Source organism: Mixophyes fleayi, chromosome 7, assembly GCF_038048845.1.
Source record: "Mixophyes fleayi isolate aMixFle1 chromosome 7, aMixFle1.hap1, whole genome shotgun sequence".
Classification (NCBI taxonomy): Eukaryota; Metazoa; Chordata; class Amphibia; order Anura; family Limnodynastidae; genus Mixophyes; species Mixophyes fleayi.
In genome coordinates, this window is record NC_134408.1 from 8,814,157 (window position 1) to 8,840,042 (window position 25,886).

The following is a 25,886-nucleotide window of genomic DNA, read 5'->3' on the forward strand; positions in this document are numbered from 1 at the left end:
ATCACAAAAGGGCATGCAAAAGGCTATGCAAAAAAACAAGCAAGTCTTTATTATTAACCTCTGTACTCCCAGAATACCAGCAGCAGCTCTTCTATGACTATAAAGCAGATTTTATGAATGAAGTTGCACAGAAAGATGCATCGGCCAGACCCCGGATCGGGAGATAGAGGGACGATCTGGTTGGCAGCCAGGTGTGTCATGTCCCAGCAATGTGATATGAAGCACGTCATGGGCTGATGACACAGATCTCCAGGCCCTGCAGCAGCAGTGGTTAAAGGGAGGGACTGCCCCCCCCCCCCCCTCCTACTTCTCTCATCAGATCTGCAAGACGTCGCCAGGTAATCGCTCCCTGCCGGGGTCTCTCCTCTGTACAGGGTGGGGGGCTGCTGGAAGTAAGAGGGGTCTCTGTATATTAAGGCTTTACTCTCTTATACATAGGAGGTGCTGTAACTAGTAACAGGGACTCAGTGTCCGACCTCACTGAGGTTGTAATATCACTATCTGGGGGGTCTGCAGAGGGGTCTGTAGTACTCTGATCTGTACCAGTCCGCACCCTATAAGTTTATATTAACAATCTGCTCCATGGACTTTAAGTAACATTGTAGCGTTTAATGCTCTCATTTCCTGCTTCATCATAGCTGCACTGTCAGATGACTGAGTGTGGGCTGTCTGAGTAACTGCTGTGATATTCAGTCCTCTGGATACAGGATTCAGGGTCATGTTTGTTTGTTTTATATAGTTTTAACCCCCAGATATTACCAACAACTAAATGCAAAATAATTTGGGTCCCACTCCCCCAAAAAAAAGACGAGAACAATTTAAATGGGTGGAGGTCTCTGAACTACTAGAAGTTTGTTAGGGCAGGAGACTTGGAGGGAGTGGGCGTAGGCTGGAGAATGCCAGTCTGAGATGCCTGACTTACCATGAGCTGTGCCAAGGGTGTACCACACCCACACTAGCCCTATGCGGATACCTGTGTGCCCCAGACAGGGGCTGCAGAATATCTCATTGCTTAGATGCACCTGTACAGCAGGACATTATATCAATATGTTGTCAGATACTAATATATATATATATATATATATATATATAATTTATTGTGTAAAATGAAAGGATGTTTACTGTGTACTGATCTCTGCTGTGTTGTCCTGGTAATCTGCCGGACCCTGCCCCTTTATAAATGCCACACCTGCAGGCAGTGTAATGTCAGAGCAGGTGCGAGGTGTGGCCTTTTATCATTACACCTGACAATACCTCGCATAGATTGTTTACTGCTGTATCATCCTCGGAGCCTCTGCTGGTTAGTTGTTCCTTCTGATACTGCGCCTGCCATGCTGTGATCTGCTGCACAATCCTATGCCCCCTGTCCTGCCACCCTGTCCTGCCATCCTCTACTGTGCCACCCACTGCTGTGCCACCCTATGCTCCTGAGCTCTGATCTACCGTCATACAATCCTATGCCCCCTGTCTTGCCCCCTGTCCTGCCATCCTCTACTGTGCCACCCTGTCCTGCCACCCACTGCTGTGCCACCCTATGCTCCTGAGCTCTGATCTACCGTCATACAATCCTATGCCCCCTGTCTTGCCACCCTGTCCTGCCATCCTCTACTGTGCCACCCTTTCCTGCCACCCACTGCTGTGCCACCCTATGCTCCTGAGCTCTGATCTACCGTCATACAATCCTATGCCCCCTGTCTTGCCACCCTGTCCTGCCATCCTCTACTGTGCCACCCTTTCCTGCCACCCACTGCTGTGCCACCCTATGCTCCTGAGCTCTGATCTACCGTCATACAATCCTATGCCCCCTGTCCTGCCACCCTCTGCTGTGCCACCCTGACCTGCCACCTACTCCTGTGCCACCCTATTCCCCTGAGCTATGATCTACCGTCATACAATCCTATGCCCCCTGTCCTGCCATCCTCTGCTGTGCCATCTTGCCCTGCCATCCTCTGCGCTGCCACCCTGTGCTCTGACCTACCGTCACACAATCCTATGCCCCCTGCCATCCTCTGTGCCCATTGCCCTGTCAGCGGTGTGATTTATGTATATGATTATGTATATTTATGTATGGAGACAATGTGGATCTTTAAAATGCAGCCACTGGCCCCTGATGGGCTTAATGAAGCAATAGATTTGTTTGAACATTGAGGTACATTGTTTATTTTATTGTGTTAAATATATCTTTTTTTTGGGGGGGGGGGTTTGTTTTTTTGAGATTATGAATACTGAGGTTGATAATGTGAGGAGATGTATAATATAATAGGAGAAGATCGATATTGGAGATGATTACAGATATATCCCTGATATTTATTTTCAAAGAGGTTTCGTAAGATACGTTTTATATAACGAAGATGTTTATGTTGAATTTTTATTTATAAATATATATATTTTTTTAATTCTCTACCCCTTGATGGGACGATACAAGTGCTTACTTTGTTATACATTTGGATAATTGTGTGTGTGTGTGTGTGTGTGTGTGTGTATATATATATTATTGCTATTATAAATATTTACTAACTTAAGTTAACATATTATATTTACTACGAGTATTGTATGAGAGAATTAACATACTCTTCATACACAGTTTGGCTCTATACGGAGACACTTATCTAACGTGTTGAATTAAATTGTTCTAATTAATTTGGGTGAGACTGGTGCTCTACTATTTAAAGGAAGAAAGGTTAATACTCATTTGTTGTCTTTGAAAATGTTCGACAGATTTGAGTGAAATGCGTCAGGCGGAATCTTACTATTATGCAGGAACCGCTGTTATCATCTAAAGAATTGAAGAGTTATAGTGCTGTTCTATTTTAAGTTTAACCCATTACTATATGAATTTTAAACAGCATAGGGGAGATCCAGTTGCTGCGATTTGACGCATGAACACATTGCCGCCCATTACAGTAGAAATCGCCACTCATTTTCTGAGGAAATAATAATTAAAAAATTACAGTTATTGGCCTAGTAATCTATTTGTTTGAATTTACATGTTATTACTGTTAGGTGATTCAATTAGTGGTGGTTTTGTATAATTACTTAGCATTGAGGTAGCTATTTTCAGTGTATGTTATGTGTATCTACAAGTACATATAGTAGATTGTTTTTAATTAATTATTTTTGTATATTGATCGTAACAATTATTATGTTTCCTAACCACTTATTTTGCCAGAGTGAGTGAACTCTATCAATATATATATATATATATATATATATATATATATATATATATATATATATATATATATATATATTTACTAGTTATTGGTCTGCACTGTGCGAACTAGTTTCCATATTTACGTATGTGCTTTATAATATAATTCTGCTGAACGTGAATACTCAGTGTCACTATACCATGTGTTCAGTCTTCCTCCCCCAGTTCACAGCAGCTTGACAATGAGTGAGGAGTCCATCATCCGTATCCCTCCCTACTACTACATCCATGTGCTGGACCAGAACAGCAACATCTCCCGCGTGGAGACCGGACCCAAGACCTACATCCGGCAGGACAATGAGAGGTGAGTCCCCCAGTACCACCGTCCAGCAGACCCTGGTGAGCGAAGGGAGCGCAGGTCTGGTGCGTTCTACAAAGTGATAGTTAGAATCTGATTGGCCGCTACGGGCAACACTTCCACTTTTCCTTATTAGATGGTTGCGGGAATCTACCCCAATGGGTCTGACAATCTTCCAGATCTGGGGATCCTCTCTAGATATCGGGAGGTTTCTAATTGATAGTGGGTTTGTCAAAACCCCCTCCTCTCTGAGCTTCCCACTCATCCAAATTACAATATAAAATCTATTTCATTTTCTGTAACTTATTGTTTTACACACCACAGCTCGGATGATGTAGTTGCTGGTGATCGGTGTAGAATCTGACACCAGCAGCTGCCTGATCACGGTATAATAGGCAGAGCTCTCTCAACACAGGAGTAGCTGTGGCGCCCTCTATCTGTTGTTACAGAGCAGTGACCTGTGTGTAGCGTTATCTAATAATTCACAGCTCTGGTATGTTGGGCAAGGTCTAACACTGGCATGTCCTGCAGGGTCCTCTTTCACCCCGTGCGTATGGTAATGGTTCCTCCACGTCACTACTGCATCATCCTGAACCCGGTGGTGAGGGACGCCGCCCGCAGTGCACAGTTTGATGACATCGGACAAGCTAAACTGCGGCACGGGGACCAAGAGATCCGACTAGCTCAGGATCCGTTCCCTCTGTACCCGGGGGAGGAGTTACAGCAGGTATGTCTCCAGGGTTCATGTACAGCGCTTCGGGGCACCCAGTAGTAATTGGGTCATGTGATGCAGCACTGATTATAATACTGTAATATGTCAAATAGGAGACGTCTAGACATGTATGAGACATTAGACAGTCGTAGGACACTGCTGTACTGTGTAATTACAGACAGATCTGATCCTGGAACGCTGGTGGTTCTTACAGTGAATCCAGAGGGTTCTGCTATACAGGCAGCGCTGGCCTGAGCCTAAGGGAGCAGGGATGGAGGGGCAGCATATTTTTTTGTTTAAAACATCAATGTGCTTTTTTTGTTACATTAGTGGTTTGCAGTGTCAGGGAAGGGGACGGACGCAGGAGAGGAGACGAGACCTTCATGTTACCGCCCCTGCATGGTCCTTCCCTCACTGGGGGGAACAGCCATGATTGTGGGAAGGGCGCGGGGGGGGGGGGGGGGGGGGGGGGGGGTCAGTCAATCTGGGCATTGTGATCCAAAAACCAAAAGAGAAAAATAAAAGAAAAACAACCTATAATTTGGTGTTTATCTTGTTTTTGCTTTAAATAGGGAAAAGGGGACTCCACACTCAGTCCTGGCACCTTTGCAATGAAACAGTTGCTCCTGACACCCTTACACTTGATGTAGGGGTGGCCGGAGCATCTAGCACCCCTACAGAGGGGGGGGGGGGTGAAGCCTATTTGCTCAGCCCTTGAAACTCCCTGAGCTCTCCCACTCAGAGACCAGCAGCGATGATGAAACAGGAAGTGAATGTTCTGCTCCCATAATAGAGTATCTTCTGGTTGCTGTGTGAGAGTGGAGCGGTGGTGGTGAGTGGGGGCTTGTTAAAGTGTCGGTGGAGAGCGTGGGAGGTCCCTGACTGATGCTGGGGGGGGGGCTGATTTCAGTCTTTTTGGGGTTTTTTTTTTTTTGGTTTTTTTTTTAGTTTCAATCAGAAACTCCATAATATTGAGAAAACAATAACTGAATCCCTGGATATAACTTAGCATAAGTCTTTTTTCAAAAACAGAGAAATATTTTATACTTTGAGCGAGGTACGCCTAGAATTGAGCTTTCCTGGAGAAAGTAACACCTGAAAGGTTAAAGTGCGTTCCGTTAAAAGTATTGGAGTAGATCTCGCCAAAGCTGGTGAAAAAATTTGTAGGGGGTGTTTTGGGGAGTGAAAATGGGCATACGCCCTTCTCAAGCCGTTTATTTCCTTGCAGTGATCTGTGAAATGTTATTTAAATCTATGCGTGGGGTCACTCTGTACCTGCATCGCGCTCACTCCACCCAATGACTATTAGAAATTTCTTCCGCAAACACCGCTTAGCGCAGCACAGAGGCTTTGTCCTGTTCCTTGTCCGTTCTAAGCTTTGTAGATGACCCCCAGAAACGTTTTGTTGATGTACAATAAAATGTCAGAATCCTCTATATATCAATCTTGATTTATAATGTCTGTCACCCCCTCCAGGGTATTACTGCTCTGACGGTGGTCCTTGCCAACACCGCGCTGCACCTGAAAGCTCTCCTAGACTTCGAGGATGACAATGAGAAACCTGTGGCCGGAGACGAGTGGCTCTTTGAAGGACCAGGTGAGAACTGTTGTAGACTGGACCATTCTTTGTCCGTCACCTACTGAGCAACGACTGAGCTGTAACATCTGACCCAACCCAGGTACCTATATCCCCCGCAAGGAGGTGGAAGTGGTACAGACCATCCAGGCAACCGTCATCCGGCATAACCAGGCAATCCGTCTGCGCGCCCGCAAGGAGTGCCAGGACCGAGAGGACCACGCCAGGGTCACTGGTCAGTTGGACGGTCTTTATATGTTGCTACGCTCTCTGGTCTCTCCCTTCAGTCTCTTGTCCTCGTATTTATCCCTGTGTCTCTTCTCCCTCTTCCCTCCTCACTGTCTCTTATCTCACACCCTACATCAAGGACGGTCTCTTGCTGATGGTTTTGTAACTTGCAGAGTAGACAAGCCAGCACCGGTATATAGAGAATGCCCAGAAGGAGGTTACTAATCTGGTTCTACTGGTATTTATTGATGAAGACCCAGCACCCTTCATATCCGTATTTCAACCACTAGACAATTTTGAAGCCGAGTGTAATGTGCCTGTTTCATCAAGTGAACGCAACTTGCGCTTTTTTTTAATTGGTCGGTAGTGTCACACATCATTAATGTCTACTGTACATAAAATGAAAGATGAATTGCGTGCCGTTGCGTTCACTGGCGAATTGGCCGTTTCTGAGCAATTTTACGCTAAATACGTCACTCAACGGGACTTATGTTGCTTAATGAATCAGGCCTAATATGAGCAGTGTAATATGTGACTGGTGTAAATGTTACAGGATCTCCGAGCTGACCTAACATCCACAATAGTAGGGGGTGCGCGTTATTCTTTGTAACAGTGTTATACTGAATTGATGAGCTCAGAGCTCGCTGTTTACGCAGATATTATTTACAGACGTTCACTATACAATATATGGTTTGTTTCTCTTCAGTATCTGTCCTCATCACTGCTCTGTCCAAGTCTTCCCACCCTCTCTCTCCTCCCGTCTCTCTCTGTTTGTGCCTCTCGCAGAATGAGAACGGTCTCTCCCTTCCCCTGTCTGTGCCGTAGGTGAGGAGTGGTTGGTGAAGAAGGTGGGAGCGTACCTCCCTGGCGTCTATGAAGAGGTCGTAGACGTGGTGGACGCCTTTGTCCTGACAGACAAGGTAAAATAAGACGTTACCGAGCCGATCAACCTCCGTAATCATACGAGCCAACCACCCAACAGTGCGGCGTAGTGGTTGAAGAAGGTTTGGATCACTTGTTGAGTTCTGAGGCTTGTGTTGAAGGTTGAGGGATAACAGGACTTTCTGCTGACAATATCTGCCAGGTTATTGATTGTCATAGTCCTCAAAACAAACGTATAATCCGATCACAAATCGATTGGCTAATTATCGGCTTAGTAGAAAAATGTTGTCCGAGATGTCCACTATTGGCCTGTGTGTGTCCCACCGATGTTGTCCGAGCCTTCTAAGTCCCAGGCTCGGTTGTGGAACGGGTGTACACACGTTTTGGGAGCATAGGAGCTGTCTACGCCTCATAATTTTGCTGTTTTGGGGACAAACACACTTTAATGGTCAGTCTACAAAAGTGGAGAAATGTGAAAATGTTTTTTTAAAAATATCTTGGGTGGAAAGAAGACTATACATTGTCACATCCTACTTTATGACGTCCTAATTTAGAATGTAAACTTTTTTTTTTGTCCCCTTTATGCTTTTAAAATACAAATACAGTCTAGTAAATAAGTAAATCATGTGATTTAGTCAAATTTACAATAGGAGGAAAGACGTTGACAGACGTAAGGTTAAACGGTGGTACAAATATATCCTATAAGTAGTTTATGCCTCATAGGAGTCAAAGATGTTCAGTTATCTCACTGTGCCTTTTATATACACAGAATCAGTCTGTTAGGCGTTAGTGGTCGGCCGTGTGTATACTACAAGATCAGCACAAGATGATAATAATTTTCCATTGTGATTTCTATGCTGATACGTAAACTTCCTGAAACTTTTACAGTTCACATAAATCAATATTGAATATAACTCCCAACTGCAACACATTATCATCAGTTATTTATATAGCGCCACTGATTCCACAGCGCTGTACAGAGAACTCACTCACATCAGTCCCTGCCCCATTGGAGCTTACAGTCTAAATTCCCTAACATACACACACACACACACACACACACACACAGACAGACTAGGGTCAATTTTGATAGCAGCCAATTAACCTACCCGTATGCTTTTGGAGTGTGGGAGAAAACCAGAGCACCCGGAGGAAACCCACACATACACGGGGAGAACATCTCTAACCTCCTCTCCATTCACACCCCTGCCCGTTCCCTGCGCTCGGCCAATGACCGCCGCCTCTCCTCCACTCTGATCACCTCTTCCCACTCCAGAATCCAAGACTTCTCCCGTGCTGCCCCCCTTCACTGGAACGACCTCCCTCGCTCCATCCGTCTTTCTCCCAATCTGTCCTCCTTCAAGAGGGCACTCAAAACTTACCTGTTCCTAAAGGCTTACCAACCTTCCACCTAACCTCTCCTCCACCTGTTCTTCCCCTCTCTCCTCCCGCCCCCTGTTCTCTCCCCACTTCTTCAACTTGCTCCCTGTGTGCCTGTGTTCTGTCTACCCTCCCTTAGGATGTAAGCACATTTGAGCAGGGCCCTCTTCCCTCTGTTCTCCATACCTGCTCTTCTGCTCCGTCTTTACTGCATTAGCCTGCCTGGAGTCTCTGAAGTTTTGGTATTTTTTGTTAACCGTTTGTGATGTGTTACCTTGTTTAGTCTACTGTTTGTGCTGTGTACGGCGCTGTGGAACTCTTGTGGCGCCTAATAAATAAAGGATAATAATAATAATAATAATAACATACAAACTCCTCACAGATAAGACCATGGTCGGGAATTGAACTCATGACCCCAGTGCTGTGAGGCATAAGTGCTAACTACTGAGCCACCAGTGTAGCATTTCATTCAATTTCTTTACAGACTTCTAATATATCTATTCGTTTATCTATTTTTAATACATGAATGTTCAGCCACTAAATGGAACCTTTGCATGTTCTATAAACCACATCCTCTCTTTATATTGCTGAATGTTACTGTGACATCAGCAGCCGACTGCTCTCTGGTGACTCCTGCTAGAGTCCTAAGTCCCTTAACTCACCTTCTTCCTCCTCCGCAATAGGACTCTGGACTCTTCAGCTGACAATAAAGTTCTGAGCCATAAATAGAGCTCCCAGCTGTCTCCTGGAATCCCGTGGGATTCTACCTATCTGATTATTACAGGGATTCTACTGATCCTACAGTGTTTTCCATCATGGAAAAACTATACCTGGAGCATACCGATTGCATTAATAGGTAATTCAAACCAAAGCTGAAAATTCAGTGAAATATCCCAGTAGAAAAGGTTACTTAGGTGTGGTCCGTAGTCCAGCTACTACACAGCTTACTTCTGTCCTTAGATCTAATTATATCAATTAAACAATCGCATAACAGATTACCTGTAAAAGTGACACCCAAACTTCCTAAAAGTCAAAGTGAACAGTCTAGGTGGACTATAATGACATTCTTTAGGTTTTAAATGCTTATAATATATATTAACGTATAGAGTCCAGAAAATGGGAATCTATCAAGAAAATATAATTTTATATACAAAATAAGATAAAATATGTGGTGCAGTTTCAAGGGACAAACCATTAAAACCGTCGAGTTTCCCTGTGACATTGGGGACGGTTGACAGCTGTGGTAACATTTGGGTAATAGTCCTTTCCATTGAATCCAAGCCGTGTGCTTTATTCAGTAGGGTTCCAATAGTTACAGTAAGTGCTGACCTCTGCTGGACAGATCCTGTAACAGTTTCTGAGAGATGAAGGGGAGAGGGATCCAATGTAGGAACCGATATAACAACCTGATTGTATTCGTGCCACGACCGTCCACTGAGCAGTTGGCTGGTATCACTGGGTCCCCTGCAGCATTACAGAAGAGGTCACTATTAATGTGTGCTCACGTTGTATTACAGAAGAGGTCTCACGTGAATTATACATTTGGAGACCTCCTTGTAGTAGACATTGGGTATATTATTCTCTTGCAGAGCAGTGAGTGGAGTAAGATCTCTGATGTAAAGTCTCTTTAAATCCGTAGAAAGCTCTGCACATCCGTGCCACCAAGACGTTCCGCGATGACAAGCAGAACCTGCGGCGTACCGGAGAGGAGTGGCTGGTCACCATGGACGACACAGAGGCCTACATCCCCAATGTATATGAGGAGGTGATGGGAATTGTGGACATCACCACCCTGAACAGCCGCCAGTACTGCGTTGTCCTGGACCCCGTGGGGGCTGATGGAAAGCCTCAGCTTGGGCAGAAGAAAGTTGTGAAGGTAACGTGTCCCAATTATCTGCCCATAGTCCGTGACGAGGAACGCAACCTTATCCCCAGGTCTGTGTCCTCAATCCTTTTCTCTGCAGTATCCCAAATTACGAGTCTCTTTCTAGAACTGTGGTTAGACCCTTAAGCAAAGGGCCTATGGGGCTTTCTGACAAATGTGGGCCTTCTGGACTCCAATGTCATAGCTCAGTACCTTGTCTGGAGCTGCTAGGCGGCCTGGCAACTGGTCTGGAGCTGCTAGGCGGCCTGGCAACTGGTCTGGAGCTGCTAGGCGGCTTGGCATTGGTTGTCTGTACTAAGATACATATTTTTTTTTTATTCTACAGGGAGAGAAGTCTTTCTTTCTACTGCCTGGTGAGAGCCTTGAGGATGGAATCCAAGATGTCTACATACTGTCGGAGGAGGAGGGTCTGGTCCTGAGAGCCTTGCAAGTACTGGATGAAAAAGATGAGGTATGAAATAAGCGCAGAAGGCAAAACCCAAATAAAGTCATACTCCTCACTGCTTTTACTTTCAGCACATTCTTTTCCAATTGCACTGATTCTTTTCCTGTATCTTCTGCCAGGATGGGAATGATGTGGAGCGCAAACCCGGAGACCGCTGGATGATTAGGGGCCCACTAGAGTATGTGCCCTCGGTAGAGGTGGAGGTTGTGGTGAAGAGGCAGTCTATGCCCCTGGATGAAAATGAGGGGATCTATGTACGAGACATCAAGTCTGGAAAGGTTCGTATGACCGTAGCGCAGACGGCCATCTTTATTGTGGTTCTGTCCAGTGGCTCGGTGGTCTCATAGGTTACTGTGGGTGCTGTCTTTATATAACGGTTATGGTTAGTGGTAAACATGTTTTTTTGGCAGCTGCTAGTAACGTCAGTGTTGTAAGTTCAAGACAGCCGGATAATGAACCCCCGTAAGCCAGAAAACAGCTGTACGACTAGATGTGACTCAGTCCTACGCTCAAGTTGTCAGCTGTTGTCAGTCAGCAATGTAGACGGGAATAGCACAGGGGAGCAGTGACCAAAACCCCACTATCAAAGCCTCAGAATTTAACCCCCTCCTGCCCACTATTAAAAGGCTACAGTTATTCAAGTACAGTTTTTCTAAAACTGTTAAAATTAAATCCAATTAACATTTTGTTAATTAGAAAAAAATACAGTTTTCGTGGTGTTTAGTGTTTTCTTTTGCTTTGATGTTATTTATTATCATTTTTTTTTGTAGTCCGAGACTGATTTGCTAACAGCGATAATGACAGTGATGGCGACAGGCTGTAGAAATCACACAACAAAAAATACGGATAGGAAGAGTGTTCATAGCATTAAATCTAATGAGCGTTCTGTCTAATTCCCTGGCTGCAAAGCTCAGAGCCTTTTAGTTTTTCAATGGCTTATTAAAACATAGTCACGTGTTGCTTAGTCAGTATCCGTTGGCACACGCGTGATCCGGATCCCATGTTTCGGCTGATATTTTTAAGTACCAACCTTTTATTTATTCACCTGTCTCTCTTCTGCTTTTAATCCCAACATGTGAAGTGACTGATGATTTACTATTAAAATATGTTATTATACGTTATTATATTTTCTTGAATTCCTATACACGCATGTGCACAGACTTTCTGATACGATTGGTAATGAGACACTGAGAGAATCTCCCACCGTAAATAAATACATTTAATGAAATAAGATTCACCACTTTCTACCCTCGCTGCTGATTGGTGACCGTGATACATATTTGTTGCACCAACCTCAAAAAAATAAAATGTATTCATTGATCACAATAAATGCGATTTCACGTTCTGTAGCTACATTTTGCTGTTAAGTGTTGGGTTAATGCAGAGGTGGCCAAACTCCGTCCCCAAGGGCTACCAACAGTTCATGTTTTCAGGATTTCTTTAATCATGCACAGGTGAGTTAATCTATTTGGCTGGGTCAGTAATTAACTCACCTGTTTCTACAGACAGAAATCCTGAAAACATGACCTGTTGGTAGCTCCTGGGTCTGAGCACTTCTGGGTAAATGTCTGCAGCTACATACACAACCCGATTCTCAGTTACTTGGTTCATTGTAATGTGCACTAAAGACCTCTCCACCTGTGCGGTCCGTTCACCCTCATGTCTCTTTCCCACCAGGTGCGCGCGGTTGTAGGACACACGTACATGCTCACTCAGGACGAGGAGCTGTGGGAGAAGGACCTTCCCGCAAACGTAGAGGCTCTGCTGGCCTCCGGGAAGGACCCTGTCGCAGACCGGTCCAATCGTTCTGCCCAGACGCAAGTGGTACAAGAAAGAGACAGGACCAAGGCGGTCACCTACCGCGTGCCACACAATGCCGCTGTCCAGGTGTACGACTACCGGGAGAAAAAGGCCAGGTGAGCAGACTTGGTTCCTCCCACACACCCGGCCATGTGGTGTAATCACCTGTTCTTTTGTTACCCTTGATTGATCATTGTCTTCTCCTGCTCCAGGGTGGTGTTTGGCCCCGAGCTGGTGATTTTGGGACCCGATGAGCAGTTCACAGTCCTCAGTCTCTCCGGCGGGACACCCAAACGCCATAACGTCATCAAGGCCATCTGCCTCCTTCTGGGGCCCGACTTCTGCACTGATCTGATCAATATAGAGACCGCCGACCACGCCAGACTCCAGATTCAGCTGTCCTACAACTGGTGAGGACCTCGGGGGAGGGGGCAAAATTCTTATACTCTCCATTTTCACCAAACATACGGAAACGAGCTGCTCTACTCAATCATAATTCTCTAAATTTATATATTTATATCTCTATTTACTTCTGTGGTAACTACAATTCCACTTCTCATTTCACATGCTTGGCCAGGTAAAATAAAATGTCATCGATAGACCTGGTGAGTTCACAAGGCGATAACTCTTGGTGAAGACATCTGTCAGCCGTGGGAGTACTCCTGATTAATCAGAGAAGCTCTATAACATTCAAAAATAATTATGAATGTTTCGATATAGTCCACAGAATGTCTGCCTCTATTGCGTGTAGATGACCGATGTCTATAATCCCTCTTTTTATCCCCCTCTCAGGCATTTTGAAATCGCGGATAAGACTGAATCAGCTGAGGCGTCGAGGATTTTTAGCGTTCCAGATTTCGTGGGAGACGCGTGTAAAGCCATTGCCTCCCGCATAAGAGGGGCTGTGGCCTCTGTGCAGTTTGACGACTTCCACAAGGTGAGTTATCTGGAAGACGAGAGCCCCCGTTCTCTGCAGACCCTCAGACTCCCAGCTGGCCCTGATGGTTGACTGTGGTTCTTTTCTCCTACGCAGAACTCCAACCGCATCATCTGCTCGGCAGTGTTTGGTTTTGACGAATCCGTGAAGATGCGAAGCTCCTTCAAGTTCCCGCAGAATAACTTGGTCATCACCAGCGTGGACATCCAGTCGGTGGAACCCGTTGACCAACGCACCAGAGATGCTCTGCAGAAGAGTGTCCAGCTGGCCATTGAGATCACAACAAACTCCCAGGAGGCCACAGCGAGGTGAGCGCCTCTAAAGCTTGTATTACAGACTCTGGAGCCGCATCCAGAAGACTATAGTCAGTGGCGATTCTACAGCTCACCTGATGTTCTGGAACGAAGTCCTAGCCCTCCTCCTAGAGCATGGAGAGCAGTAGGCCCAACCTTGGTCTATGTACAACAGAATGCAACTCCGGTGGCTGGAGAGTGACAGTGGAACCATAATCGTCCTCCCTGATATGTATATTATGATGCTGCCACTTTGTGAAAGTAACTGTTGGCGCCACCTTGTGGTTTGTGCATGTATTGCTCCTAAGGTCACCATATCACCGATGCAGTTGATCGAGCCACTCTGCGGTTTTACATCTCCGTATTCTCTCTCTCTCTGCAGACATGAAGCCGAACGCCTGGAGCAGGAAGCAAAGGGACGTCTGGAGAGGCAGCGGATCACGGACCAGGCCGAGGCAGAGAGAGCCCGCAAAGAGCTGCTTGAGCTGGAAGCACTTAGGTATATGGGAGTCAGGGAATGTTTTATTATTTTATTTCTTTATTCTATTTTATGTCTCCATTTTCTGTTTTATGAACCCCTAAATTCATAGTTTGTAATGAAACGTATTGTAGTTATATGTAGACGGCGGCACTAGTTATTGCTGTTTACAAAGGGGTTTTGCTGCTAGCAAAACGCTTTTCCTGAACAGCACATCAAATAGCGCCACCTACTGACAGCTAGAAGGTCCTGCATCACAGTGAACATTCCGAGACAAGTAGACTGTACCAATAATTAGAATACTGCGCTCTTAATCGAAACATGAAGAATTATTCACACCATATTAATATGGTTTTTTTTAAGGGGTTTCTCTCACACCCGGACATTACAAGGGACTCTTGTACTCTTTGTATTTGACTTGTGTTTTTTTAGGCTTCTTTTCAATCTCTTTCTCTCGCTGTGATCCTCTTTAGTACCGCGGTGGAAAGCACCGGCGCCGCCAAAGCCGAGGCTCAGTCCAAAGCAGAGGCTGCGAAAATTGAGGGCGAGGGCGCGGTCTTACAGGCCAAACTGCGCGCCGAAGCTCTCGCCATTGAAACGGTGAGAGAGGGATGACATGACGGATTGTACGGGCGGCTGGGTGATTGCACAGATATACCATGACTCTTTCCCCCCCCCCTCTACCTTACGCAGGAGGCGGAGTTGCAGCGCCTGCGCCAGGCCAGGAGCGAGGAGCTGAAATACCTGCAGGAAAAGAACAAACTGGAAGTGACGAAAGAGCAGGAAGTCGCCGAAATTGCGGTGAAGAAGTTCCGGGGCATGACGGAGGCCATCGGAACGGACACTCTGCGGGACATCGCATTGGCTGGACCCGAGCTGCAGGTGATTACCCACCAGAGATGTTGTTTCACCGTCTACTTCTCTGATTCTGTTTCCTAATCTGGTTTGTGGTACATTTTTATTTTGCCTTTTTTTTGGTTTTAGTATCTCACATTTTTATCCTCTTTGCCCACAGGTAAAACTACTACAAGGATTGGGAATTCAGTCAACTCTGATTACAGATGGTGCAACGCCCATCAACCTCTTCAGTACAGCGACTGGACTTCTGGGGCTTCCCACCAAGGCACTCCTAGAGAAAGATGCAGAGAAGTGAAACAAATGATGCTCCCAAATAGCCGGTCTTCTTTCTTGGGGCCCCTGTTGTGTACTGTCCAGCAGTGTCACACATTATCCCCTGCTCTGCTCTTTGGCATTCTCCAGCAGTGTCACACATTAACCCCAGCTCTGCTGATTTACATTCTCCAGCAGTGTCAGATATTATCCCCTGCTCTGCTGATTTGCATTATCCAGCAGTGTCAGATATTAACCCCTGCTCTGCTGATTTGCATTATCCAGCAGTGTCAGATATTATCCCCTGCTCTTCTGATTTGCATACTCCAGCAGTGTCACATATTATCCCCTGCTCTGCTGCTTGGCATACTCCAGCAGTGTCACATATATCCCCTGCTGATTTGCATTCTCCAGCAGTGTCACATATTATCCCCTGCTGATTTGCATACTCCAGCAGTGTCACATATTATCCCCTGCTGATTTGCATTCGTCAGCAGTGTCGCACATTATGCTCTGCTGATTTGCATTCTCCAGCAGTGTCACAAATTATCCTCTGCTCTGCTGATTTGCATTCTCCAGCAGTGTCACATATTATCCTGTGCCTCTGACCCACCTGTGATATGACTAATCGACCTGTGAGTTAAAATGCTGTAATGTCTGCATCTGACGTGCCTTACCTCTGCCTTCTGCAGTGCGGACTCAGCCAGAGCCACAATGGCCACAACTTGTGTACAAGACAATCCGTGTGAGAGCACTCAATAAACCTCAGTTTTTCTTCACAATGACTTTCGTATTATTATTTATATAGGTGCTTTAAAATTGGGAACAAACACAGTAATAAAACAAGAGTGGATATTAACACACAAAGAGGTAAGAGGTCCCTGCTCATGAGAATACCATCTGTAGGACAATAGGAGTTTGATACATGAGGATACTTGCCACAGATTGCATGTCTGTCCAGCCAGATTACAAAGGGAGGGGTGCTTAGTGATCCAGTCTTGCTGCAATAAGGTTTTGAGGGTCAGTAGGTTGTTTGAACACAGACGGGGAATATGTACGTTTGGAGTAAACTGTATAGAGGGGCAATAGGGTAGAATGTCCTGGGGATGGTTAAGAGGATGATCAGAAATTTGAGAAGCTGCCTGAAGAGGTTTCCAGAAATCACTTGAAGGTTCAGGAGGCAGGAGAAAGTCTTGTTGTGCGAGGGAAGGAATTCCACAGAGTGGGTGCAGCCTGTAACCGGAAATGGGAGCAGGCAATGAGTGGATGACAGACATACAGATCCTGCACAGGGAAGAGATGTATGTTGGTGACGTTTAGTTAATAGCGTTGTGTGTTAGTAGAACTATTGTATTTTGGATTATATAAAATACCAGTGACCAATGTATGGCCTGACCAAGCGGAGCAGCAGTAGAATGGTTTGCATCTTATATTAGTCTAGTTACTGTATTCAAAATAGATTTTAGGGAGAAAAGTCCATTTAAGGGGAAGAAAAGAGGATTGCAGACGTGTGGGTTTTTTTTTTTTTTTAAATCAAATACTTTTTGGGGGTTTTAATAAACATAACAGGAAGAGAATACACAACACAAGGACAAATTCCGCACAAAGGCATTAATAGATCATGTACATGCAACAACTTAAATCTGTATAGAATGGTACATACAAATAAGATCTCCGTCCCCCATATTTAGGTATTGGTAGAAAAATGTTGACAGCTCTCAATCACAAACCTCATAAAGTTAAGTTGCTGTCACATGAAAACTTAAGCTCTGCTACCTGAAAAGAACGACGTAATAAAGCCCTCAATAAGAGATGAGCCAAAGAACAAAGTAAACGGGACGGAAAACAAATAGGGGTTTAGAGGGGTGGAGGCCGGGCAGACGAGACGTAGGAAAAAGCAAAGAAAACTGGCGGCACAATGAGAGGCGAAATATTGATTGTTCAGTTGGGAGGGGAATAATTCATGGATGCCTTTTTTTTTTGAGTCCTGAAGACACTGTGAGGGGCATAGGTGGGACGATGATCCGAGAGGGTGTGTATTACATCTGGTGTAGGATTGAGAGTCTATGATAATGATGCACTGTGATTTATCACTAATATGCCACCCTCATAGGAGATGACATGAACTTTGTTTTGAATAGGTTCATCCGGCCAGAATTTGGAAGTTTGTAATTCTGGGATCTTCAGTAACGTAGATTAGCCATGGGTGTCACTATTTTAATTTGTACCAGTCCAAGGCTTGATCTTCTCGAATGGACAACTCCTATTCATAAGAACAGACTTCCGGGAAACAACGGATACATCACATGACCCAGAAGTCTATGGCGGTTCTAGTATTAGTGAGGCTGAATCTCCGCACAGATTAGATTATTGAGGACTGATCATTCCATCCATATTGTAGCTATTACTGTTGGTTAGATACTCTGCTAGAGAGGGTATCTAACAACTTTTTGTCAAGCTTTAATACTAACGTTCAGTGCGCCAGGTATCTGTAGCCCACTGTCTACACAAGGCCCCCACAGCCGTGTTACCTGACGTTATGGGGTTGAATTAATTAGCGCAAATAGCTTTTCCCTTTGTTCACATCACTGATGTCAGACAAATGGTTCAGCACTGGGGGACGGGCATAGAGGGAGGACTGAATACGTCTTGGCCGCTGGAGAACGAGATTCTCCACCAAAAGGTGCTAGTCGGATACTCTCTGCTATAGAGTGTATCTAAACAGCAGTGGATCTTTTTCAAATGCCAATATATTGCCTTATGTAGTGTTTTATAGAATTACTAGGCTTCCCTGCTAATGTCGGGTTATTATGTGCTCTTTCTATCGTCATGGAGAGAGCCTGTATGATTATTAATGCTGGATGATGTCATAGAAGAGATTGTGATGTCACCAGGTCTCAGGAGGTTGAAGACCAGGAACAGAGATGAAGGTTTACGCTGCTCCCTGGGGATGCATCATTCTAGGAATTATTCTAGTGGCCGCAGGTAAGGAAAATCCAGTGGGAATTGTGAATGAGAAATAAAGATGCCGCCTCGTGTGTTGGGATAGTGTTTAGAAGCTCAAACTTCCACAAACTTCCTTTCACTCGAGATAGGTGGTAGGTTAGAGAACCTCAAGCTGGTGGGGTACTAAAAAATGAAGGCAAGCTATGTATCAGTCACTACAATGATCTCTAAAAAGGACCTTGTGCTTTGAGATGGAAGGAAGAGATCTCTACAGTAAAGGCAGTAAAATTGACCTTCAATGGAGGCTGTGGATTTGGATTGGCCATTTAAAGGGGAAATATCACATCATTAAAAACTTTATTATTTTGCTGCGGAAATTCTGTTAAAAGTTTAGAAATCTTTTGATCGCTCCCCTTTGACAAAAGTAGAACATTTATCACAGTAATAAACAAGCTCATCACGTTTTCAGTCTATGGTGTGTTTGAGAAGTGTTATCTCTATTGGGTCAGACAATTACGGTGTCCTCCTTGTATTAGTTGAGCCACTCCTCTCATATTCCTTATTGCAGGCCAGAACACCCCCATCCAAGACCCAACGTTCACTAACCCGTATGTCCTGAAGGCCCCCGTCACCCTATTTTTTGATTACGCTGACGATGATGTGAACAGGAGCATTGAAATTTCCAACCTCATCGGAGAGCCAATGGTACCGGATGCAAGTGGTAATTTGCACTGTCACCTGTAGATGAATTGATCTCTATGTATCCAGGGGCAAATGCAGGATTTGTAGAGGGGGATTTCCACACCACACCACCAGTGGGCGTGACCAGCATGCATGGGGGCGTGGCTATATATTAGACAGTGCTTGGCTGATCTCCAATACTACCTATCCCCATAATATACATGGGCAATGCTGCGTGCACTACTGTTAGGTGCATGCAACTCTCTCTTTTCAAGCAGAGCCGTGTAAAGCGATGGCAGGGTCCAGCCACCTCAACTATACAGTGGCCCAGGCTTGGAGGGGGGTTTCCAGGCACTAGGAAACCCCCCATCGGTTTTCCTATGGTATCTATATTTATATATATATGTAGATATAGATATTGTGAAACTCAATCTGCCACTCACTCGTTGAAAGAACAATGTCCAATTTCCCGATTTATGAGAATTATTAGAAATTACATAAAAACTGAATGTTAAGCAGAACAATTTAAAATTTTCCTACAAAGATTTGAAGAATGAGCGTACCCAAGATCACTTCTGGATGAAAGTTTTATGTAGGCCAAAAATACAGGCAGACAGAGTATTAATATACAGGAACTTACAGGAATAAGGGAGATGGGACTGAAAGTAATGGGAAAACATGTCCTTTTATTACTAAATATAACAATTCAGAGAAAAGTATATAGAGAATATTGGCCAAACAGTAGCCTATAAAAACCTAGAACCATTTTAAGACGGCCAGAACCATTAAATCCTATTTGTCACCGAGGTTTATAAGGAATGTTAATGACTCCTCTATAGTTAATTGGTTGTCTAATACTACAGGGTTTTATCCGGCAGCGACTGTATATGGCCACAAAGAAAGTAATATGTTATCTGATGCACAGAATAGGGAAATAAAGATTTCTTTTATGAATTGCAATAATAGCGTTGTGGTTTAATGATTGGAAATGTGGTCGTGGTTTGAAGTAGAGAACTAAAATTTCAGATTTCAGAACATGTCCGAAACATTATATACAAAGTTGGTCATTACTGTGTTCCGAGACATATATCACAGGTCTTATCCGGAAAGCCCGATATTTAGGGCAATATAGTATATAAATCTGGATATAGGGGGAGATCAACTCCTTATAATAGCCCAAGGGGATATGTCTGGATCTAATCATTAACTCTGAAAGGATATAATGAACATTGCAAAATCACTACCTTTCTATTCTTTTACATTGAACATATTTCTAAATTCATTTTTTTTTGCTATTATTGTAATACAAACTGTTTTTATGCTTCCTTCTTAGTATATCTGCTTGATATGATCTGCATGATATTGTTATTGAACATCAAAGTAAAGAAAATTGTGGATATTTATATTTTTTTAATAAGGTATAATCATGAAGTTTCAATGAAATCTTCTTGGATTGATGATCATTAAATGACTTTGGGACATATTTCTTCTCTAACAGCTGAACCTATATTTCAGATATGTCTCTTTTTAGCTTTCATGTATAATACAGTTAAGATGTTAGTTTTACTACTAAATTGTGTTTATGTCAAAACAACAGGGATTCATAACAAGAATTTGGCAGAGCATTTTGCTTTATGTTTGTTACAATTGTGTGTGTGTGTGTGTATACATATATATATATATATATATATATATATATATATGTATACACACAAATATACATATATATGTATATACACAAACTCCACACATGGGAATCGAACTCATGACCCCGGTGCTGTGAGTCAGAAGTGCTAACCACTAAGCCACCGTGCTGCCCATACTTTAATGGCTGAACACTGTGGTCAAGCTCTCTTTCTCTCAGAAATACATAACTCTCCTGAGCTCTGCATTGGCAGAATCCAGGTCTCCTGAGACAGACCTCTTATCCTTCTGCAGCAGGTTCTAGCTTTCTGTTTTCATATCTCTTGCAGAGCATTGCACAGCTCCTTCACTGAGCTCCATCCTCAGTAGCCTGCTGAGCTGCCTGAGCTCCCTCCTCAGCTCCCTACGGACCTGTCCCGAGCTCCCTACTGTCAAATCCAAAGTAATTTACCAATGGATCGACCACGACCCTTTACACAGAGAGGATGTAGTTCTTTCACGGCAGGAGAAGAGAAAATCACACAACACAGTGAATAGTTGTCTGAATAATCTGCTCTGACTTTATTACTGATACAAGCTGTCATTTATGCAGGACAATTGCATTGTGGTTACATATTTTCAAGCAGCAGTTTGCACATTCCATTTCCTAGCAAGCTATGACCTTTATTTGCTCTGCAAAAATACATTTGATCTGCAAAGATACATCTGCACCCTTTCTTGTAGTTATTTTCTGTGTCTAGTCTTATACACTTGTCTCAGAGAATATCTGATTTTCTGAGTTCACAGTAAAACCTTAGTCTTAAAGTCACAAAACATTTTACTTATAATTCTTGCAGCTAAGCAAATTATTCTTGAACGATTTTCTAACATTATTGATTATAGATAAACCTACACACTGCAATTTCAAGCATATATATTCCTGAGCATATTAAAATGTGAAACAATTAAATGCAGATGGGCCCCTCTCATACTCCTCACCGACTGTCATACAACAATATTTAAGTGCTTGTAAACTTCCAAAATTAGACAGGACAATAATCTCCAAATTGAATGAAGACATCGCTGAGGAAGAGATCAAAGTAACCCTTAAGACCCAAAAAGCCTCTAAGGCTCCCGGTCCTGACGGATTAACTACTCATATTACAAGACTTTTTCTCACATTTTGACTCCGCATTTGCCCTCTACTTTTAACTTTGTTCTCCACGGAGGGAAATTTCATCGGGACACCACACGTTCCAATATTATAGTTATACCCAAACCCAACAAAGATCCCACAATTTGCGCCAACTATCGCCCCATCTCCCTACTGAACTCGGACATCAAGCTATTCTCTAAGATTCTAGCAAACAGGTTGATAAGTCACCTGACACAACTTATTGACCCAGACCAAGTTGGTTTTGTCTCTAGTAGACAAGCTCTTGATAATACCAGGAGGACGATAGACTTGATTTCCTATATTAATCAATTAAATACCCTTTTAGCGCTAGATGCCGAGAAAGCCTTTGATAGGCTCTCATGGCCATTCATGTATCAAACACTTAAAACCTATGGATTTTTGGGTAATTTTCTACAAGGTATTCAAGCTCTGTATCATACCCCGTCCTCCTCGGTTTCGACGAATGGCTTGAGTTCCTTCCCGTTTAGTATCGATAACAGGACGAGACAGGGTTGCCCCCTTTCCCTCCTCATCTATGCGTCATGTACTGAACCACTTGCTGCCCGGATTCGACTGAACCCGGATGTGAAGGGAATCTAGGTTAAAAGTCATCAATATAATATTTCTCTTTTTGCGGACGATGTCCTCCTAACTTGTCCTCATCCCAGACCTTCCTCCCTAATCTATTTGTGGAATTGCATAACTTTGGTTCTCTCTCCGGATATAAAGTGAATAACTATAAATCAGAGGCGCTCGCCCTACATCTCCCTCCTCACGCTAAGAAATTATTAGAAATTAACTTGATTTTTAGTGGCGCCCCCGTGCAATTCGCTACTTGGTCGTTTTCCTCACAAACTCTTCTGAAAGTCTTTTCCAGGCCAACTACCCCCCTTTGGTATTTATAGACTGCAATTGTATTTAGCAGTGTTACCCAAGGAAGGAGCAGAGCAATATTGTACACTTTGGAATATGTTGTAATAAAACTACTTCTTGGGTAGAACTTGCTTCGTTACATGGCTGGTTTGTGGCATCTTGGTTCTTCTTATATAACCGATAATGTTGGAGCCACAGAAGGAAGTCCTCCAATAAGCCAGTACTAGTCACCGTATGGGAGAAGTTGAATGGGGGGGATGCATCTTAGACTCTCCTTGCTGGTTTATGGATTACTGTTACTACTTTCCCAGAACCCTCTCTTCACCATGTTGCCACCCTTGTAGCTCCTCACCAATCATGGCATGTGTATAAAGGAGATATAAGTATGTGACAGATGTAGTGTGTGCAGGGCACGACACGGATGGGATGCCACAAGTGCAAAGTGATTGATCTTCTCCTCTGTTCACTAGTTAGACTTTCCGAAATCATGAGGCTGATCCTGATTGGTGCAGTTCTTATTGTCATCTTCTGCATCTTCTACCAGCTGTTCTGCAGAATGTGAGTATGTCTTGTAGCCCAATGTCTCGTTCTCCTGTCCCTCACCCAGTACCTCCTTTCACGTCCTCCTGTGGTGACCACTAATGTCTTCTCTGCATCGCTCCTCTAATGTATCCCCCTCCTTATAGACTCTCTCATTATGTCGCTGAATAAAAATCCTTTAACCAATGGTAAAACAGAAACCGGCATAGATAATAAAGTTTTCTCGGTCCATAGTTGCCATCCATTGTTTTCTTTGGGTGCCAAATACAGTGGATTCCTAGTAATTCTGCAAATCTGAACTGATCTGTACTAAAGATTTTCAGTAGCAAATGTCAGGGAGCTTCTGGGAAAATCCGGTAAATGGGATTCTTTATTGTTCCAATCTTGCGTAACTCCTTATCTGTCGTGATGTATTATTAACTATATAGTATAGTTCTTGCTCTGTTCATCCTGTGCCCTGATGCTGTATCATATCCCCTGCACTTCCTCTATCTCCATATCTTACACTTCCTTCTTTCACTTACACAGTGTCCAGTGTTATCCAACATCTAGTTGGATCTTGTCTGTTCTCTTATCGGTCATAGTTCCCTTCTCGTAAGTTCCCAGTTCACATTCTCGGTTTGTACAATAGCACATAGGACTTCCACTATTCCCATACTCCCATACCACTATCCCCTGATTGTTTCCTCATGTTTTCAACTCACATTTACTCTGTTCTCCTGAGCCCACAGATAGCCTGAAGTTCTTCCTTCCTCCACCCTTCACCCATGTACCCTCTCCGTCACACTCTATTGGGTCTTCTCTTCTCAACTCATCACTCTCGTCTTCTTCCTATTGTGTATCATTTTATCTCCTCTCCTCCATCCATCTTATTTCTTAATTTCTTCTCTATTCCACCCCTCACTTGTGTCTCCTGTCCTCCATGCCTTGCGTGTCTCTTATTATCTACCCCTCACTTGTGTCTCCTGTCCTCCATGCCTTGTGTGTCTTATTATCTACTCCTCACTTGTGTCTCCTGTCCTCCATGCCTTGTGTCTTATTATCTACTCTTCACTTGTGTCTCCTGTCCTCCATGCCTTGTGTCTTATTATCTACCCCTCACTTGTGTCTCCTGTCCTCCATGCCTTGTGTGTCTTATTATCTACCCCTCACTTATGTCTCCTGTCCTCCATGCCTTGCGTGTGTCTTATTATCTACCCCTCACTTGTGTCTCCTGTCCTCCATGCCTTGTGTGTCTTATTATCTACCCCTCACTTGTGTCTCCTGTCCTCCATGCCTTACGTGTGTCTTATTATCTACCCCTCACTTGTGTCTCCTGTCCTCCATGCCTTGTGTGTCTTATTATCTACTCTTCACTTGTGTCTCCTGTCCTCCATGCCTTGTGTGTCTTATTATCTACTCTTCACTTGTGTCTCCTGTCCTCCATGCCTTGTGTGTCTTATTATCTACCCCTCACTTATGTCTCCTGTCCTCCATGATTTCCGAATGTCCCCTATCATCCAAACCTCACTTGTGTCTCCTCTAACCAAATCCTCACTTGTGTCTTCTCTCCTCCACCCCTCACTTTTGCCAGGCTCTGGCTCCACGCTGACACTAGGTAAGAAGACGGGCGTCTGCGCCCCTCCGACAACCGTGTCCCATGGCCTAGCAGCGGGACGCTTCCTTGTTTTCTTACACGCTGCGCCAGCCCAGCGTGTCTGACCGCCGAATCTTCTTCACCCACTCAGGGTGCACCTTACTGTTTATATAGCATCCTCTGACACCGTTAGGGTGCCAGAGTATTGGTTCACTCCTTACTCCAGCGTCTCCTGCTACTTCTGATCCAGTGTTCTTTGGTTCTGACTCGGCTTCCTGTTACTATTCTCCTGTGTTTCGTTTTGGTACCTCGCTGCCATGCCGGTTTGACAATTTGGCTTGACCGGACTTCTCTCTGGATCCTCCCTATGTACCGCATTGCTCGTTTGGCTTTGACCTGGATTGCTTGACTACGCCTGTCTACTACTGTCGCTACTCTGGTGACTGTCTTGGAGAACCGCGACCTGAGTACCCTCTGCAGCTAAGCCCAAACTCCCTTGTGGGGTCCCTGGTAAATACTCTGCGCCTCCCTATTCAGTTGCGCTAATACCAGTTATCGGCCACCAGTGCAATTCTGTGACAACTTTTGTCTCCTCTCATTCATGTATCTCTCCTCTATGCCTCATTTTTGTCTCCTGTTGTCCACCCATCACTTGTTCCTCCTCTCGTTTCTTCTGCCCCACTACTTCTACTCGTCTCGTCTTTCTTCTCTCCCACTTCTCATTTTTTAACTTGTGCTTAATCTCATCGTCCTTTCACACCTACAGGTTTTGTACGTTTGGAATATGAAGTTACCAGATCCAGGTCAACCTCCACTGAACATAAACAGGTCCGTCCTTCTCTCCACCAAGATGGAAAAACGTCATTGTGCTCACTACACTCTATCGAGCTCTGTTACTGTCGTGCAGCGTCATATATCATTATACTGTATAATAACCCTTAAAGGTGTCATTGTTTATCATTGAAAACAATTTCTTCCATTTAACAAGTTAGTTCCACTAGTTCATGAATGTGAGGCCAGTTCTAATGTCTCAGTTGTAGTCACTTCTGGGGCCTGTTGTTGACCAGTCAATGTGAGTATGTGTGAGAGGCATGTGAAGCGTGATAGAAGGGGCTAATGTTAGAAATTAGAGTTTTGCAAGAGAATAGTCTGGTGCTGACTGAAAATATGTTTCTAGGGTTTGTGGGCAAATCAGTCTTTACCGAACGGGTCTAGGGAGGCGCGAGCCTAGGACA

General features: G+C 44.2%; 1 protein-coding gene across 2 annotated transcripts; it reads left to right on the forward strand.

The window, feature by feature from the left end:
* The first annotated feature begins 245 nt into the window (after positions 1-245).
* Positions 246-16,017, forward strand: MVP (major vault protein). Of its 2 annotated transcripts, none has more exons than XM_075178944.1 (17): positions 246-338; positions 3,363-3,515; positions 4,041-4,236; positions 5,698-5,818; positions 5,901-6,032; positions 6,851-6,945; positions 9,927-10,163; positions 10,498-10,623; positions 10,737-10,895; positions 12,295-12,533; positions 12,630-12,827; positions 13,210-13,354; positions 13,451-13,662; positions 14,030-14,146; positions 14,599-14,725; positions 14,819-15,007; positions 15,141-16,017. In XM_075178944.1, exons 2-17 carry the CDS (start codon positions 3,394-3,396, stop codon positions 15,276-15,278), a joined length of 2,553 nt encoding a protein of 850 aa, XP_075035045.1. In that variant the 5' UTR covers positions 246-338; positions 3,363-3,393; the 3' UTR covers positions 15,279-16,017. The 2 variants fall into 2 exon arrangements, with proteins under 2 accessions (XP_075035045.1, XP_075035044.1); XM_075178943.1 differs by lacking the exon at positions 246-338 and adding an exon at positions 1,278-1,300.
* Positions 16,018-25,886: the final 9,869 nt, after the last annotated feature.